Source organism: Tenrec ecaudatus, chromosome 13 (genome assembly GCF_050624435.1).
Source record: "Tenrec ecaudatus isolate mTenEca1 chromosome 13, mTenEca1.hap1, whole genome shotgun sequence".
In the NCBI taxonomy this organism is placed as follows: Eukaryota; Metazoa; Chordata; class Mammalia; order Afrosoricida; family Tenrecidae; genus Tenrec; species Tenrec ecaudatus.
Window position 1 is genome coordinate 11,285,802 of NC_134542.1, and position 16,513 is coordinate 11,302,314.

Here is a 16,513-nt window from a genome sequence, read left to right on the forward strand (position 1 = left end):
GGGGTGGGTTTGGAGGCATGAGACAAAGTGAACGATGTGGCAGATCTACAAGAGTTGTCCTTCACCGTCATGGCCCCACCAGCAGCTCCATGTGCTTATGATCTGATTGAATCACCTCGGGAGACTCAAATCCTCCTCGAACGCCACTAAAGGGGTCGCTCTTGTGCTACTGAATTTGTCTTTGAAGACTGACGTCTTCCACCAGGTCCTCAGGATTCTTTGATAACAGCAGATTCACGGTAGGGTTGGTATTTTACCTCAGTCTCCATCCGTGGGGTCCCCTTGGCAGTTAAGGTGCCATTGAGTCAGTTCCGGTTCATAGCGCCCCATGTACAACAGAACAAAGCATTGCCTGGCCCCGTGACCCCCTCACAGTGGTTCTTGTTTGTGCTCACTGTGTCAATCCACCTTATTTTACTTATCCTTGTTTTTGTTTATTTTGCTGCCCCTCTACTTTACTACCCACGATGTCCTTCTCCAGACACTGGTCTCTCCTAATAACATATCCAGAGTAGGAGAGGTCATCATCCTTCCAAAACCTATTTGTTTTTATTCTTTCGGCCGTCCACAGTACCTTCCATATTGTTCACCAGCACCGTGATCCAAGCACACCAACTCTTCGTTGGTCTTCGTTATTCAACGCTCAACTTTCACTTGCTCATGAGGCAATGGAAAATTGCATGGTGTGGGTCAGGTGTGCCTTAGGCCGCAAAGTCATCTCCCTGCTTCGCAGCACCATAAAGAGGTCTTACCTAGGCAGATTGACCCAAAGCCATGATAAGCATCACATGTCCATCATCATGTATTTCCTCACTCCAAATTGTTTAGCCTCTTAAAAAAAAGACTTTATTTTATATAGCAGTTTTTGGTTTCATAAAAATTGTGTAGAAACTACAGAGAGCTCCCGTAGGCTAACCCCTCTCCATTTTTCATGGTTTTTCCATTGGTTGACATCTTGCATCCCTGTGTATATTTGGCACAATTGATCGACCAATGTGGACACAGCATTATTTACTAAAGCCCACAATCTGCATTAAGGTTCACGTCGGACTCCTCTTTGATGCCCCTAGTCCGGCGGATGTCTTTGTTGTGGGCTACGGAGTAGATTCCAGTTCATAGCAACCTGATAAGGCAGAGGAGAATTGCTCCAGGGACGTCCAAGGCCGTAACCTCTATGCCTTAGAAACTACTGGAAGATGAAGCAGTCTGCTTCTCAAGATGACAGCCTCAGAAACGCTGTAGGGTAGTTCGCCTCTGTCTGGTAGGGTCCCCAGGAGTCAAAATAGACACCACGGCAAGGAGTGATTTGCTTGAGTCTTTGCTGAAACAGAGGGTCAGCCCCTTCTCCACACAGCTGCCATGTGGGGGTGGAACTGCTGACCTTAACCACTGCACCACCAGGTAATATGAGGGTATATAGGCCGAGAGTTTCACTCTGCCGAAAAACACCTTTAGTTTCTTGTAGATGGAAAACCCTAACGATTAGGGAATACCTTGTCATGGATCGTCACTAGCACTGTAACATCCCTGTAGGGACCCTGGTGGCATAGTCGGTTACTCATGGAGCTGCTAACTACAAGGTCAGTGGTTTGAATACACTTGCTGCTCCAAAGGAGAAAGAAGAGGCTGTCTGCTCCCATAAAGATTTTAAAGTCTCTGAAACCCAAAGGGGCAGATCAACTCTGTCCCACGGGGTCACCCGGAGTCAGAATTGACTCGATGGCAGTGGGTGAGTAACATGGAATGTGACAAATAATTCTTGTCCACACCCAGTTTTGTTACTTTAATGGTTCAGAGTTTCTGTTCCAACCTAATTTACTTTAGACCCTATTTTTGTTGGTGCTTCTTTACTAAAAACAAAATAGGAAACTTAAAAGTGTATAAAACATAGGAGACTTTATTTTTCAAGCCCTTCAATAGAATTAAATATACATGTCTGCTCAAGAATTTCTCAGAAGGGACTTGTTAAGAAACGAAACACTTTTTTTTTGGTCTAGAAATTCTTTACTCGCTGGCCCCTGGTAGACAGAGCCAAGCCCCCACATTGCACACTATCAATTGCTTAATAAAAGTCATTCACGTCAGGTCCCTGTCATCCCTACTCCCTGTAAATATTGGTTATGAATATAGTAAAGTCCTTATTGTGAATTTTATTCAAAAACATGATGGAGCTGCATACTTCTCTCCTGCCTAGGAAATGAGGGGCTCTGTGCCTGTGAGCCTGGTCCCGTGGGCCCCCCCGGGCCCCCTGGGCCCCCTGGGAGGCAGGGCAGTAAAGGCGACATGGGACTCCCTGGTTGGCTTGGAGGAAAAGGTGACCCAGGCCCTCCTGGTGCGGAAGGCTCGCCGGGCGCACTGGTGAGTAGGGCTCGTCAGTGTTTCTGGTGAGCTGAGGTGGATGGTGGTCGAATTTATGTCTTCGATGAGTCAGAGCCAACTGGATGGCCATGAGTTTTATTTTAATATGGTATGTTTTGAACCTATGCACATATTAATGATCAAAAATCATTTTTTAAAACTTTAAAAAATTATGAATTAGGTGAAGGTTTACAGACTAGATGGACCGTTTCACAGACAACTTACATATACATTTTGTTTTAACTCTCCCATTGCGATCCCTTCAATGGAACATCTCTTATCCCGTTTCCTCTCTGTGTGTCCTGGTTCAGTTCTCCTCCTGTCCTAACCTTCTGAATGTTATCCTTGGGTACATGCTGCCTTTTTGATCATAATGGTTGATTATCCTAACACGGCGGTCAGCTCAGTTCCAGACCTGAAGGGTGACTGACGGCCCCACCCTTGGGGGTCCCACCAGTCTCTATCTGACCGGCAAGCCTGCTCTGTTTTAGAGAGGGGGACAAAATACCGTACATTCTGTGACGCTAGTGTTTTGATAAATGGCTCAGAATACTGGGCTGCGGTATTCATTCCTCCAGGGTACCAAGGTCTTATTTTGGAAGTCTGCCACGTGTAAAACCACGACCTAAATAGTCCCGTCTCAGTCACACTGAGGTCAAAGTGGGGGGAGCCCATCAGTCTAAATTAGTTTCCTTGTTATCCAGGGGAGATGCATTGATAACAGCAGAGAGCTTTCTCTTTCTGGTCAGCTCACCCCAATGTTACTGTCTTCTCGCCTCTCATCCTTCACCTCTCTCTTCACCTCCAAGGGCTATGCCCATTGCCAACCACAATCCATCTTTTCCCTCCCAATTTAATATGGGAAAATCCCAAGATAATTTTATTTAAAACAACTCTGAGCTTTTTATTTTGAGATAGTTTAAAGCTTGCAAGAAGTTGCTCAAACTACATCGAGAGTTCCCACGTACCCTTCCCCCCTCTCCTCCCCACCCATAATAATATCTTACGTCACCGTCGCACCTCGTCCAAACTAGGAAGTGGACGTTGGTCCATTTCTCTTAACTCAGGAACAGATCTTATTTAAATGACACCGTTTTTAACACACTGTCTAAGAGCCTCAATTTTGTAAGGAGGACTTTACAGTAACCAAGATGGGATCTTAGAAGGCAGGCAGAAGAAAAGACCAAGAGAATCAGACTCGACTCTTTAGGAAGTAATGTGGTCGAGAGGGAGAGGAGAATCAGAGATACAAGGGTGAATAAGTTTGAACCTGTTACGGGCCAAGCTAATTTGTTCTTCTCATTTGTCACCCAGGGAAAGCCCGGCCCCTCAGGACCGCATGGCGGAAAAGGAGCAAAGGGCGACATGGTTGTATCAAGAGTTAAAGGTGAGCCACCCGATCACCTGGCTCCCCGTCTAGGAATGCTGCAGGGTCCATCCTGCGTTGTTTATGACCAACCCTCTTACCCAGGCAGACCTCACGATATTGCCTGTTTCATGTCAGACCACCACGGCAGGGAATAGTGCAGGAAAATGAGCCATGTGAATTGTTTGTGTTTCCTAGTGCATATAAAGGTACATTTGTATACCTTTATATCTTGCTGTCTAGTACGCATGTAAAAAGTATATGCACTGAACTGTGAACTAAAGGTGTGCATTCTACTATAGTCTGTGCCCGGATGGAGTGGTGGTTATGCATTGAGCTACTAACTGCAAGGTCAACAGTTCAAAAGGAAGGAAGAGGGGGCTTTGTACTCTTGTAAAGAGTGACAGTCTCAGAAACGAACCCACAGGGGCAGTTCTACCCTGTCCGGTAGGGCTGCCGTGAGTCAGCATCAACTTGAGAGAGAGGCTAGGCTCTCAAGGACACAGTAGCATCCTGAAGAGGTTTGAACTAGTACCAGAATTACCCAAATAGGACACCTGACCACGAGCGAATGCACTCGCTCACCCTAGCATTGTCCCAAATGCTTAATCTTCCTGAAACACAAAGAAGTGAAGCACAATCAAACGATGTATGCCTGTGTCTGTCTCGCCTGGGAACCCAGACTGGTTCAAGAACAAGACCTAGGATGGTTGAGATTGAGTAGAGAAAGAAGCCCTGCCCTTCCTCAAGCCTTGTGGAGGGTGAGCCCCAAATCCCTGCTGAATCTTTGCAGGAGCAATTGCTCTTGTAGCCAGGCTCTCTAATGCTCACTGTGGGGAACTTGAGCGCGACGCCTGGCCTCCTTGGACCTGCCTGGTGTTTGCCGGCTGCATTATTGGGGATTCTTACCACTCTTGTTAATCCTTGTATGATTATATTTGACAATATTTGTACAAATATTGCCAGTGTTCTTTGCTTTTACATTTGCTTTCCATTGAGCCCTTGGGATCAGCTCCTCTTTTCCCCCCTCTTCTCTCTCCCCCAAAACGCTCGTGGCCTTGTTATTATTTTCAAATCTCACACCGCACGCTGTCTCCCTTCCCCTCTGGTTTCTGCTGTTCTTCCCCCTGGATGGGGGGCGTGGCTATGCGCCAGATGTATTTTAATATACAGTATTCGCCAGGAACGCTCTGGTTTGTAAGGGACAGAAGTCCACCTTGAAGGAGTTTAAGAGAAAGAGAGGGGCAAAGCTGTGTGGACTTGTTGACTCACCTAAACCAAATTTGGAAGGCTAGACACAAAGTTGGCCCTGGGAACAACTGGGTCCAGAGCCTCATATGGCATCAGTCCATCAGCAAGCTGTTTCAGCATCTTCCATGTTTCATTGCACAATTGGCTGGTTGGCTGGCTTTGTCTGGACTGCAAGGTACATGGCCCCAGGAGCTCTAAATTCTTACGGCCAGAGAGGAAAGGAAAGACTCATTGTCAAGTCCAGCTAGGAAAGCAAAACCAAATCTGATTGCAATGGGAAAAGGAGCACTTCCCAAATAAAGTAGTTTAAGGAGTTTGGCAATTGTCATCCTTCTCTTTAACTTTTTCGTGGTTGTCTTTGTGTGAGCTTGGGCCACCAAGCTTTCAGTGGAAATGCTGATGATGTACACAGAATCAAGGTCACTCTTTTTTTCTAGTCCTTTCCCTCCATCACCCCTTGCTGATGGGGCTGGGGTATCTTCTGGCCTCTATCCCCAGGGCACAAAGGAGAAAGAGGTCCTCCTGGACCCCCGGGATTCCCAGGGCAACAGGGACAAGATGGTCAGGATGGACATGCAGGAGGAAGGGGAGACCCAGGACCCCCGGTATGTATGTCTTCTATGGCCACACAGCAGTTCTTCACCATTGACCAAGGGTTAAGATGCTGTAATCAGAGCATCCACTTTCAGTTCCCTGGGTCATTAGGAGGATGAGGCTCAAAGACGTGGTGTCCTTGGAGATGGTCTAAAGCCCAGAGTGGTGGCTTGGTCCCCAGACTGTCTCACTGTCATGTTGCTTCTTCTCTTCTGGGGCCATTCTTTCTGAAAAGCCCCCCATGATGTCAAACTATGGCCCAGCTGGCCCTGCCAAGTGAAGCATGGGACCCAGGTGCTGAGGATCCAGGTCGGTTCTTTCCCCAGGGAAGAAACCCATGAGCAGCTATAGCAAGGCAGAGAGGCCCAGCTAATGCAACACCACTTTGCTCATGGGAAGTGCCATTGATAAATCGTATATCCTTACCTTTTCATCATGGTTGGGGTGGAAACTACATGTAGGTTAAACCATAACCAGATCCACTGCCATCAAGTTGATTCTAACTTGTAGTGTCTCTCGATGGGGCTTCCAAGGGGATACAAGCTTATCTTTCTCCCACGAAGAGGCTGGTAGGTTTACACCACTGACCTGTGGTTAACAGTGCAACGTCTACCCATCAGAGTCACCAGTGCCCAGTTGTGCAGGTAAGAAAGGGAATGAAGGAAGGAGTCAAGACACGACCCAGTATTTGGGACTGTCTTTTTCTTTTCTTTCTTTCTTTCTTTCTTTCTCATTTTTGCACGTGTGAGGCACTTTGGAACGCATGATGCTTACAGGGTCACAGAGCTGGGTTGGATGTTTTTCTATATAAACCAGCATGTTAATCGCCTTTGGTTGGATCAAACTTCCAACTGTTTACTGCTTTTATGTATCCCCACTGCTGTGGGGTTGGTTCTGACCCCATAGCAACTCACGGGACTGTAAATCCTTACAAAAGCAGAAAGCCTTATCTTTCTCCCAAGGAGAAGCTGATGGTTTGAGCTGCTGACCTCTCAGGTAGCAGCCCGATGTGTGACCACTCTGCTACCAGGGTTCTTAACCCTGGCCAAACTAGGTTTTTGTAATTTTCCCAGACCAGATGCTGGGTGGCAAAAATGGTTATGTGTTCAGCTATTGACCAAATGATGGCTTGAAGACATCAGAAATATCTTGGGAGAAAAGTCTGGTGCTTACTTCCAAAAGGTCACGGCCATACAATTTTAAGGAACAGAGGTATACTCTGACCCCACTCTGACACACATGGGGCCACCATCAGTTGGAATCGATTCAAAGGCAAGCTGGTTTTGACTTGCTTGTTTGGGGAGCTGAAGCAAACATAGCAACCGGAATCTGGCTAAGTTCAGATTCCTGGCGGGACTGAGCTAGATTGTAAACCCAAGGTCAAGTTCCCAAGCAGGAGGGCAGAGTGCTTGCTAGCTTGTTCCCTACAGACTCAGTGCTGTGATGGAATCTGTGTGCCTTCTGAGAAGAAGGCAGGAAAAGAATTCCAAATCTAGAAGTATGGATCAATTTGTAAGTCTACCACCTCCCTGGATTTCCTGATTTCTATGTTTATCATCTTTGATAAGAGAGATTTGGTTTTAGTGGCTCTACATACAATGTTGTATTCTCGTTTGGGCATATTCAAAAGAGTGGAAGAAAAACTGGAATGACATATAAATGGATGCTTTAAAAGGAGCCCTGGTGGTACAGTTGGTTAAGCACTGGGCTGCTAATCCAAAGGTCAGCAGTTCAAACCTACCAGCCACTCTATGGAAGTATGATGGAGTAGTCTGCTTCCCTGAAGATTTATAGCACCATACTCGCTATGGTGCAGTTCTGCTCTGTCCTGTAGAGCCGCTACGAGTCAGAACTGGCTCACTGGCAGTGGGTTATGGGTAGACTAGGAGTCTTCAGAAAGTTTGTGGGAAAAGGCAATAAAAGATCATGGAATTTTTCCATGCACTTTTGGAAGCCCCATCGTAGGTACATTCTTTTTTTAAAAAACATTTTATTAGGGGCTCATACAACTCTTATCACAATCCATACATATATATACATCAATTGTATAAAACACATCTGTACATTCTTTGCCCTAATCATTTTCAAAGCATTTGCTCTCCACTTAAGCCCTTTGCATCAGGTCCCCTTTTTTCCTCTCCTTCCCCGCTCCCCGCTCCCTCATGAGCCCTTGATAATTTATAGATTATTATTTTAATGAAGTTAATCATTCTAAGTCGTAATTACCAGCAATAAACTAGAGTTCTGGGTGGTACAGATGATTAACATGCCAAGTTACTAACTGAAAGATGGGAAGTTTGACCCCACCCAGAAGCACCTTGGAAAAAAGGTCTGGTGATCCATTTCTGGAAAAACTAACCATCTAAAACCGTAGGGACAGCGGCTCAACTCTGATACACATGGCATCCTCATGAGTTCACTGTCTATTGGAGTTGTTGACATTGAGTTCATGGACTTTCTAAGGTTGACAATTGATTCACAAATTACACATTTCCAGGGGGATCATGAAGATGCAATCCCTGGTAGTCCAGGGTTTCCTGGACCACGGGGACCTCCGGGCAGAGAAGGAGCCAGGGGACGTCCAGGCCTGGGATTTCCTGGTCCGCCGGGAGAGAGAGGAAGACCAGGAGCTCCTGGCCACCCTGGCATGAGAGGCTTTGATGGTCTGAAGGGTCAGAGAGGTAATGTGAATGTTTGTGTGACAGAAATACAAGTGAAATTCAGGAAGCTACAGTCAACCCTGGTCATGTAGTGGGTTTCATGTTGGGCTGTTAACCACAAGGTCAGCAGTTTGAAACCATCAGCAACTCTGCTGGAGAGAGAGGAGACTGGCTGTTCTTGGAAAGAGTTACAGTCTCATAGCCCGCTGGGCAGTCTACTCTGTCCTATAGGGTCTCTGTGAGTCAGAATCTTAGGTACACATTCTTCCCAGCTTCTTAAAAGTTTTCACAACCACCACCAAAAACACATGTATGTGGTTCATAGGCATGTATATATACATATATGTATGTATGAGTATGTTATCTTTAGTCAAATGTCACACGTACAACTATGTGTGCACTGCTTCTGTTTTCATGTATATAACAAAGCACATACGTGCAAGGCTACAGACACTTCTTAGACGGAATGAAACCCCTTGTGGGGTTGGTTTTCTGGATTGAAGACTCGGGACCATAGTCTCATGGGACAACTTGGCTAACAGGCATAATATGGTTCATGAAGTTGATGTTCTCTATCCTAGTTTGTGAATAGTCTGGGGTCTTAAATGTTTTCACGTGATCATCTCAGATACAATCATTGGTTCCTGTCTGGAGCAAAAGAAAAAGAAGAGGCCAAAGAGCAAACTCTTCTAGAGTCTAGCCTACGTGCACCACAGCTTCTCCTACCCCGAGATCATAAGACAGAGATGGAAGACAAGCATTAGACTGCTAACCACTAGGTTGGCGGTCAAACCCACAGCCACTCATTGGGAGAAAGATGGGCAGGTGTCTGCTATAAGACTTACAATTTATGTACAGCAACCCTATGAATGAGAGTTGACTGTAATAGTGGGTTTAGATTTGTGGGGGGTTAGACCACTTTCCTCATTAGTACAATTTCCCGAGTTCAAACAAGGACTTAGATTTCGGAACCCAGGGCTGAGTGTTTGCTGCTGTGTTTCATGATGGATCAAAGCTTGGAGTGGGGAGGTTTGGATTTCAGGACAGCTTCTCTAATCGAACGATACCTTTACGATTCTGGCATTTGATTTCCACACATTGCTGGAAAAAGGTTTGGAGCCAAATTATTGTAATTGTGTTACCTATCAATTACCTGAATGCCACTTTTTTTTTCATTCCAGGTGATATAATTTTATGTAACATGACCTACCCAGGGAGGCCAGGCCCTCCAGGTCTCGATGGACCTCCAGGTATGATCCATGAGAAGCCCCTGCCATTCACATCTCCTCTGGGAGAAGGCACACGGAGATGACAGCAAACTTTCAGACGATTGGCTGGGAGGTTTTCAGAATTCTTAGAAGGCTTTGAGGGAGTATGGGAAAACATGTGTGTCAACTCACAGTTGCATTCTCTCATCCTCTGGATGAGTTTTTCAAATCTCAAATTTTACTTGGCCCTGTTCGCCTATCTGCTCAAAGATCTGTCATTTGAGTCTTGAAACGATGTCTCTTTCTTTCTTTCTCTGTGTACCACGTGTGGACAGGAGCCCTGGTAGGTCTGTGGGTGAAGCCCTGGGCCGCTGCCTTCAAGGTGGATGGTTGGGAGGAATAAGAGGGGACTGACTACTCGCTAACGATTGGCAAAGCCTCAGTAACCCTCTGTAGGGCGGCTCTGAGTCACAGCCGGCTGGGTGGCCATGGGTGTGGGTTTGGGGGCTTACCTAAGGCGCCACTGGGAGCCGGAGCTGACTGGACAGCAACTCAGGAGAACTCCATCTGTTTCTACTAGGTTGTCCACTGGACCTCCCTCCACCCTGCGATTTGCCAGCTTGCTCTCCTTTGGTCTGCGTTGTCTTGAGGCTCTGTTTTGTTGTTGATATTGTTTAGGTCCCATGGGATTCCCGGGTATCCAGGGCACTCCTGGACCGAAGTGTTTTGATGGACCAAAGGGCCGACGTGGCAAACCAGGAACATCCAAGATACCAGGCCCACCTGGTAAGGGTGGTGTTTTTCCTGCTCTGGTGCAAGGACGCAGGAGCTTTGAACTCCCTCTAAAACCAGCAGCCTTCCTCGGGAGATGGCCAGGGAGCCCGGGGTGATGGGGAAATGGTCTTCCTAGGGACACGGGGCCCTTCGCCGTGCTTCCGTACCTTAGTTGTGATCATTTCATCAGCTATTGGGCTTTCTTTCTACCTTGAAGCCTGATCAGAGGCCACAGTTGCTTTCCTACACTATAGAAACGGCCCACGTCAGACAGAATGTTCGCCAGCGAATGAAAGCAATTAGAGCAGCTTTATTGACTTACAGGAGATAGGAAGGATAGTTTACTTTCCTGTCAGTGGGGGCAATGATATTACTTACTAAGAAACTCAGAGTTTTAGTGTTTCTAAAAATGTGTCCTTCCCCCTCTCACCCCCCACTGCAAGTGGCAGTCCTCTCTTTGTACTGCCTCTGTATTTGGATTTTTAACAATTGACATTTCGCTGTTGTTATTGAATAGGTTTTCGTGGCGAGATGGGAGACCCCGGCTTTGAAGGGGACAAGGGGTCTTCCCCACCTGGGCCCCCAGGCCTCCCCAGCTCCCCTGGTGTGAATGGTCAGAAAGGCATCCCAGGTGACCCTGCTTATGGGCCCCCAGGACCTCCGGGAAAGAGTGGTCCTGCAGGAGTTCCAGGAGTGAAAGGGCCCCGAGGTGACCCAGGACTGCCAGGGGCTGCAGGTAGGAGACCCATGCTGTCTGTGTGGTCCATGGACCTGGCCATATCCTGGGGAAGCCAATGAAGAATGGTTAGGCTGCCTTGTGTTAAATCTAGAATGTTCCATTTTCATCCAAGCCTCTCTGCATCTCATGGGTTGCCTTTGACTTTTAAGGGTTGTATTCAAATCGAGGACGACTCATTGGGACTCACTCAGCTCAGTCCGGTCCCACAGGCCCTGCACACCGTCCAGTCAATTCCAACTACTGTTAACCCTTAAAGGGGTTTCCCAGGCTGTAAATCTATATGGGAGCAAACAGACTCATGTTTCTTCCAAGAAGTGGTTGGTGGGTTTCAACTGCTGATCTTGCTGTCAGTAGCTCAACACTGCACATACTAGGCCACTTTTCTGGTTCTAGTGTACTTAAAGTTCATCCTGGGTGGGGGTGGGAGGAAGGCCTTGAAATCTCTGTGGTGTGGGCCTTAGTCTCTGGAATTCTGATTTGTCAATTCTGGGACAGGCCCAAAGTCTGCACTTTGAACAAGCAGCGATGGAGCCTCGGAGCAGACGCTGACAAATAGTGTGGTTCTTGTCAGACAATGCATGGGCAGTATTTATTCGGCATCTACTAGCCCACGGGGCAAGCCATCATCCTTGTCCTCAAGGAGATGAGCTTTTCAGTCAAAATACACACACACAAAGGAGCAGTGAATGGAAATGCAAACAGAAGCCATGGAAATCATTATAACACAGTCATCGTGCTGGTGACAATGCACTCTCGTGGAAGGGATGATGGCCAGAGACATGAAGACGACCTTGTAATATTACAGTCCACCTTCGAGGATTGTTGGGAATCAAGGTTAAGAGGGGAAAACACAGACGCGAGGGGGCTTCAGAAAGTATGTGGAAGAATTCCATTATTTTAAAATTCCATTTTGAAGTCACCTCCTGTATAGACACATATATTATTCCTTTGGTTTTGGGTGCACTATATAGAGAGAAGAGATGCTCTGGTCGTGCAGTGGTTACATGTTGGGCTACAATCCACAAGGTCAGTAGTACAAAACCATCAGCTAGCTGCTCCTTAGGAGAAAGACGGGACTTTCTACTCCCATTAACAGGCACAGTCTCAGAGACTCAGCTCTACCCTGTCCTATAGGGTCACTATGAGCCGGCAGTGACTTGATGGCAGTGAGTCTATGTAGAGAAAAGGAAGTCCTGGTGGTGTGGTTGAGCATTGGTTTGCTAACCCCAGGTCAGTGGTTCGAACCCACCAGGAGCTCCTCAGGAGAAAGATGAGTCAGACTGCTTCCATAAAGATCTACAGCCTTGGAAACCCTACGGAGCAGTTCTGCTTGGTCCTGTAGGAGCCATACAAGGCAAATGAACTGGACAATAGAGTGTTCGGGTTTGGGGACAAAGAGTACATCGTCATTTTGCAACTGAAACCGCATTTGTGAAGATCACACCAAGATAGAAAACAATTCAATGAGCTCATTCAACATTCTGAGTGTACACCATGATGACCAGTCGTTAACTGCACACAGCCAAAATACAGTGAAGAGCTGGGAAAGAAATCCATTTCCAGGTTAAGGTGTGACATGATGGTTAAGATATCTTTGGATGTCCTTGTCTTTCCAATCCATGTCCCTTGAAGTGAGAGCTCGCCAGGTTGTCAGTGCAGGAGATTGCTGAGAGAAGCCAGGAAGAATCATGAGTACTTTGATTTGTTGCCCACTAAGTTTATCAAAGACCTCACTCAGCAAGGGGTGGTCCTTCATTCATTCAGAGCTCACTGCAGCTGACAATAAGGACATCCATGTGGACTTTCCTCTCCCGGGAGCCAGGATCAGAATGTTTCCGCCTCACCCCCACCCCATTGTTATCGGCCTCTGCAAGCAATTACTGCGGGCCATCTCTAGAATTTTGTGTCCCAAAGGTCACAAATGTGTCGTATCATTTCAGGGCCTCCTGGCAGCCCGGGAATTCCAGGTCTCATGGGCCCTAAAGGCAGGGAGGGAGGTGCTGGACCACCAGGCATCCCAGGCCCAGCTGCTCATTCCTGTGACCGAGGAGCTCCCGGGATACCGGGCCAGCCAGGACTCCCTGGGACCCCAGGAATGCCAGGTAGGTGCCAGCAGCTGTCAGAACTGTGACGGGGCTCGGATTTAGCTCTTCTTGCAAACTCAAGCCGATCTGCTGCTGTTCTGTGGACCCTTGCAGACACCAGGCTCCCGGGTCAGAGACAAAGGACTTGTCACTGAGGCACCGCAGCAGATTTGTGCGAGTTTACATCAGCTCTCTAAGTCCCCTTAGTTCCATTCATGCCACCCTTCATGGCCCATGGTGGGGATGAAGAGGGGCTAGGCCAGGCGACCCCTGCTTTATAGCCACTCACACACATAAAATCTACTTTTGTCTGGGGGAGATGTCAAGCGCTGTTGAGTGAACTCTGCATCGTGGTGGCCCCTGGACGACAGAACAAAAGGGCTGTCCAGGCCTGCGCCATCTTCACCATCATTGCTACGCTCAAGTCCACTGTGGCCTCTGTGTATTTTCAGTGCCTTCCGACCCACGGGCTCGTCTTCCAGCACTTGGGTGAGCAGTCGTGTGCTGTGGTCCCATGGGCTTTCACCGGCTCTTTTTCAGACGCAGGTCACCAGGCTTCTCTTTCTGGTCTGTTTTGCTCTGAAAGTTTGACCGAGACATGGAAGACCACCATGGATGAGGCTGCTGGCATTAGAAACAAGGTGGCACAGTTTCCGGCGGCACACACCACACACAGACCACTCCAGGCTTCAGACGGGCTGGTGGGTGGTCTCTTAGCAGCTCCAGTGGGACAGGAGCCAGGATTAGAGAAGCCCCATGACATGCCTCTCAACACAGGCTATTTCCAATTTGGCCTACACTTCCCCTTGCACACTGCCAATCTCTGCCTTTGATATCTGCTCACTCTTTTTTTAAGTACGTCGTTTTATTGGCATGCGCTTTGTACGATTTAATCATTCAGTCATATGAAGATTTATGCAATCACCACAATCAATTCCAGAACATTTTCTTCTCAGACTCATTGTTGTTAGCTCCCCATTCTTCCCCACCCTCCCCTGCCGTGCCCCCATCCAGTTACTGTCTCTATAGACTTACCGATCCTGAATTTCATGCACAGAATATCATACGAAACAATACAAAATTCACACACAGCCAATAAGTAAACCCAACAACAGTGACTAGCCAAAACATAAAACTCTCCATCAAAGAGAAAGCAGAAAATATGAAAAACTGAAACTATCTTAAAATGGGTCGAAAGGGAGTTCAAATGACAGGGTGTTACATTGTAACCCAACCACATCGGCCATATCCCACTCTGTGATGCTCTCTGCGTGATGGCAAGGCTACTGTCATCCCTCCACTATGATCAGAGGGGATTCCCCAAATCTGATCGTTTTGACTTGACCCAGGAACATGCACCCCCACAGGACTGACACAAGATGGGGACAAAGCCCGCCTCTCCCTTCTCCTTTCCATCAACAGAAGTACTCGATGGCACTGCGCTGATTTCTAAGTTCCTTTGTCCCGTGAATAGTCTTCCAGAGCTCCAGCAAGCACCTGGAAAGCCATTTTCCCCTATGAGCTTGTTTTATGTTTGCCCCTACAAGTGCAATGCATATAGCGTGTTTGTTCCTTATCCCTATCCATGTTCTAATAGAAATAAAAACTGCTGGAAAATATTTGTGCAAGTGAATCACCTCCACTTAAAATTTCTTTTATGGTGGTAGATAAATATGTATATAATGGAAATCCAATAACTCATTCCATCCTATCATATTGTGCTATCCACTTCCAAAAGCATATGTCACCCCAAACAGAAACTCCATCTCTCTTCATCAATGTAGCTTCAGTAGCCTTCTTTCTCTGACAGCCAGAAAAGTACAGCCTTCCACTAAGGGACTTCAGTTCCCGGGTGTCCCTGAGAATTCCCAAGTGGCACGGTTGGTCAAGTGCTGGACTGACTACTAACTGACAGGTTGGTCTTCGGCTACCAAAGAGTCCTTGCAAGCCTTGAAAACTCTCTGTCGCTGTGTCACTCTCTACAGGTGGCCTCACCGGGAGTCTGAATCAGCTCCCTGACAACCGCTTACCTAGCCTGACACAAAGCGGCTATTGTTATCAACCGACACATCCTATTTTTTGCGCGTAGACCATACCCTGCACATGTGGTTCCTGCCTGTGAATGTAACTGGTTTTCCATCTTCATACATGGTCATCACTGTCATTTTTCTCAGGTGCCCCAGGCTGGAAGGGACCGCGAGGGGATGAAGGTTTTCCTGGACCAGCTGGAATGAAGGGTCTTCCTGGAACCCCAGGACATCAGGGGGCTGGCGGGCTCCCAGGACTGCCGGGGATCCCAGGCCCTATTGGGGTTGATGGTCTACCTGGCCTTCCGGGCCCCCAGGGTGGGTAGTGCATCTGCATTTTCTCCTCCCACTTTATAACCTTGACATCTCCTGCCATCGGAGTCTGATCTATGACCATCCTGATGGGATTTACCGCTCCACTAGCCTGACTTGGCTGTTACAGCCTTGTTGAAATTGGCCCCCTTTCTCCGATCCTCTGTATTGTGATTTCTGGAAAGCTTTGGTGGAGGTGAATGGAATAAAGGGTGAGGATATTAAGGTGGACGGAGCCCATAAACACTTCTGCTCAAAAGGACTGGTGGCTGGAGTCAGTGAAGTTCTAGGGTCAAAGCTAATGTACCTCTGCTTTGATTCCCGGAAAGCATATGGAATCGGGTCTTCTGAACCCCGAGAGCCTGCACTTCTGGTCTCTGGGGAGGAACACTGAAAAGGCCTGAGTGGGAAGGTGGAGCTACTAATCAGCCACCTGGGTCATGCTGCCGGTCTTCACTATAAACTCAGTTAGGCAGGGGTTTGCATCTCTCAGTGGATTACGAGGAGGACAGATCGAGTCTTTCCTAAACATCTTTCTGGTCATTTCTCAGGACCCCGGGGTCTGCCTGGTGTCTCAGGTTTTCCAGGAGAGAGAGGAAGGCCTGGCCCAGAGGGATGGCCTGGCAGAAAGGGAGAACGAGGAGAGAAGGGCTGGCCTGGTCTTCCGGGAGATCAGGGGGCGAGAGGGGCCAAAGGTAAGCCAAGCGCACAAAACAATGTTGTGCGATTTGTTTGTTTGGGGTGTTTCATCCAAACCTATCAATATATGAATATATATTATATGATATATGAACATATATATGATACATAAAAAAGGAATGCTCCTGTAGCTTGGATTCCTTTTGCTTCAGTGTCATTTCTTTCAGAATGTTAAACAAATGCCTTTTACTTTCCCTATTTTCAAACCTGTATACTAAACCACAGTGTATCAACTACTCTAGTAATAGAAAAAATGTTCACAACTGATTTTTCTTATCAATTGATACTACTTTTCAATTATTTGTGTTATTTGTCAGTAAATTATTTGTGTAGAATAAAAAACCCAAAGAGACATTCTTTACTAACTTAGACTAGGAATGGGTTGCTATATTATTACACCACTATGCTCCTGTGTCATTAATCAGACTAGAGCCCGCTGCC

General features: G+C 47.2%; 1 protein-coding gene across 1 annotated transcript in view; it reads left to right on the forward strand.

Moving 5' to 3' along the window:
* COL4A4 (collagen type IV alpha 4 chain) overlaps positions 1–16,513 on the forward strand; it is a 131,141-nt gene that overhangs the window by 59,401 nt on the left and 55,227 nt on the right. Inside the window, exons 21-30 of the mRNA XM_075530204.1 lie at positions 2,195–2,358; positions 3,673–3,745; positions 5,474–5,580; positions 8,067–8,250; positions 9,411–9,479; positions 10,116–10,223; positions 10,729–10,947; positions 12,891–13,052; positions 15,209–15,379; positions 15,925–16,068. Coding sequence (XP_075386319.1) covers positions 2,195–2,358; positions 3,673–3,745; positions 5,474–5,580; positions 8,067–8,250; positions 9,411–9,479; positions 10,116–10,223; positions 10,729–10,947; positions 12,891–13,052; positions 15,209–15,379; positions 15,925–16,068 — 1,401 coding nt within the window. The remainder of the gene's footprint in view (positions 1–2,194; positions 2,359–3,672; positions 3,746–5,473; positions 5,581–8,066; positions 8,251–9,410; positions 9,480–10,115; positions 10,224–10,728; positions 10,948–12,890; positions 13,053–15,208; positions 15,380–15,924; positions 16,069–16,513) is intronic.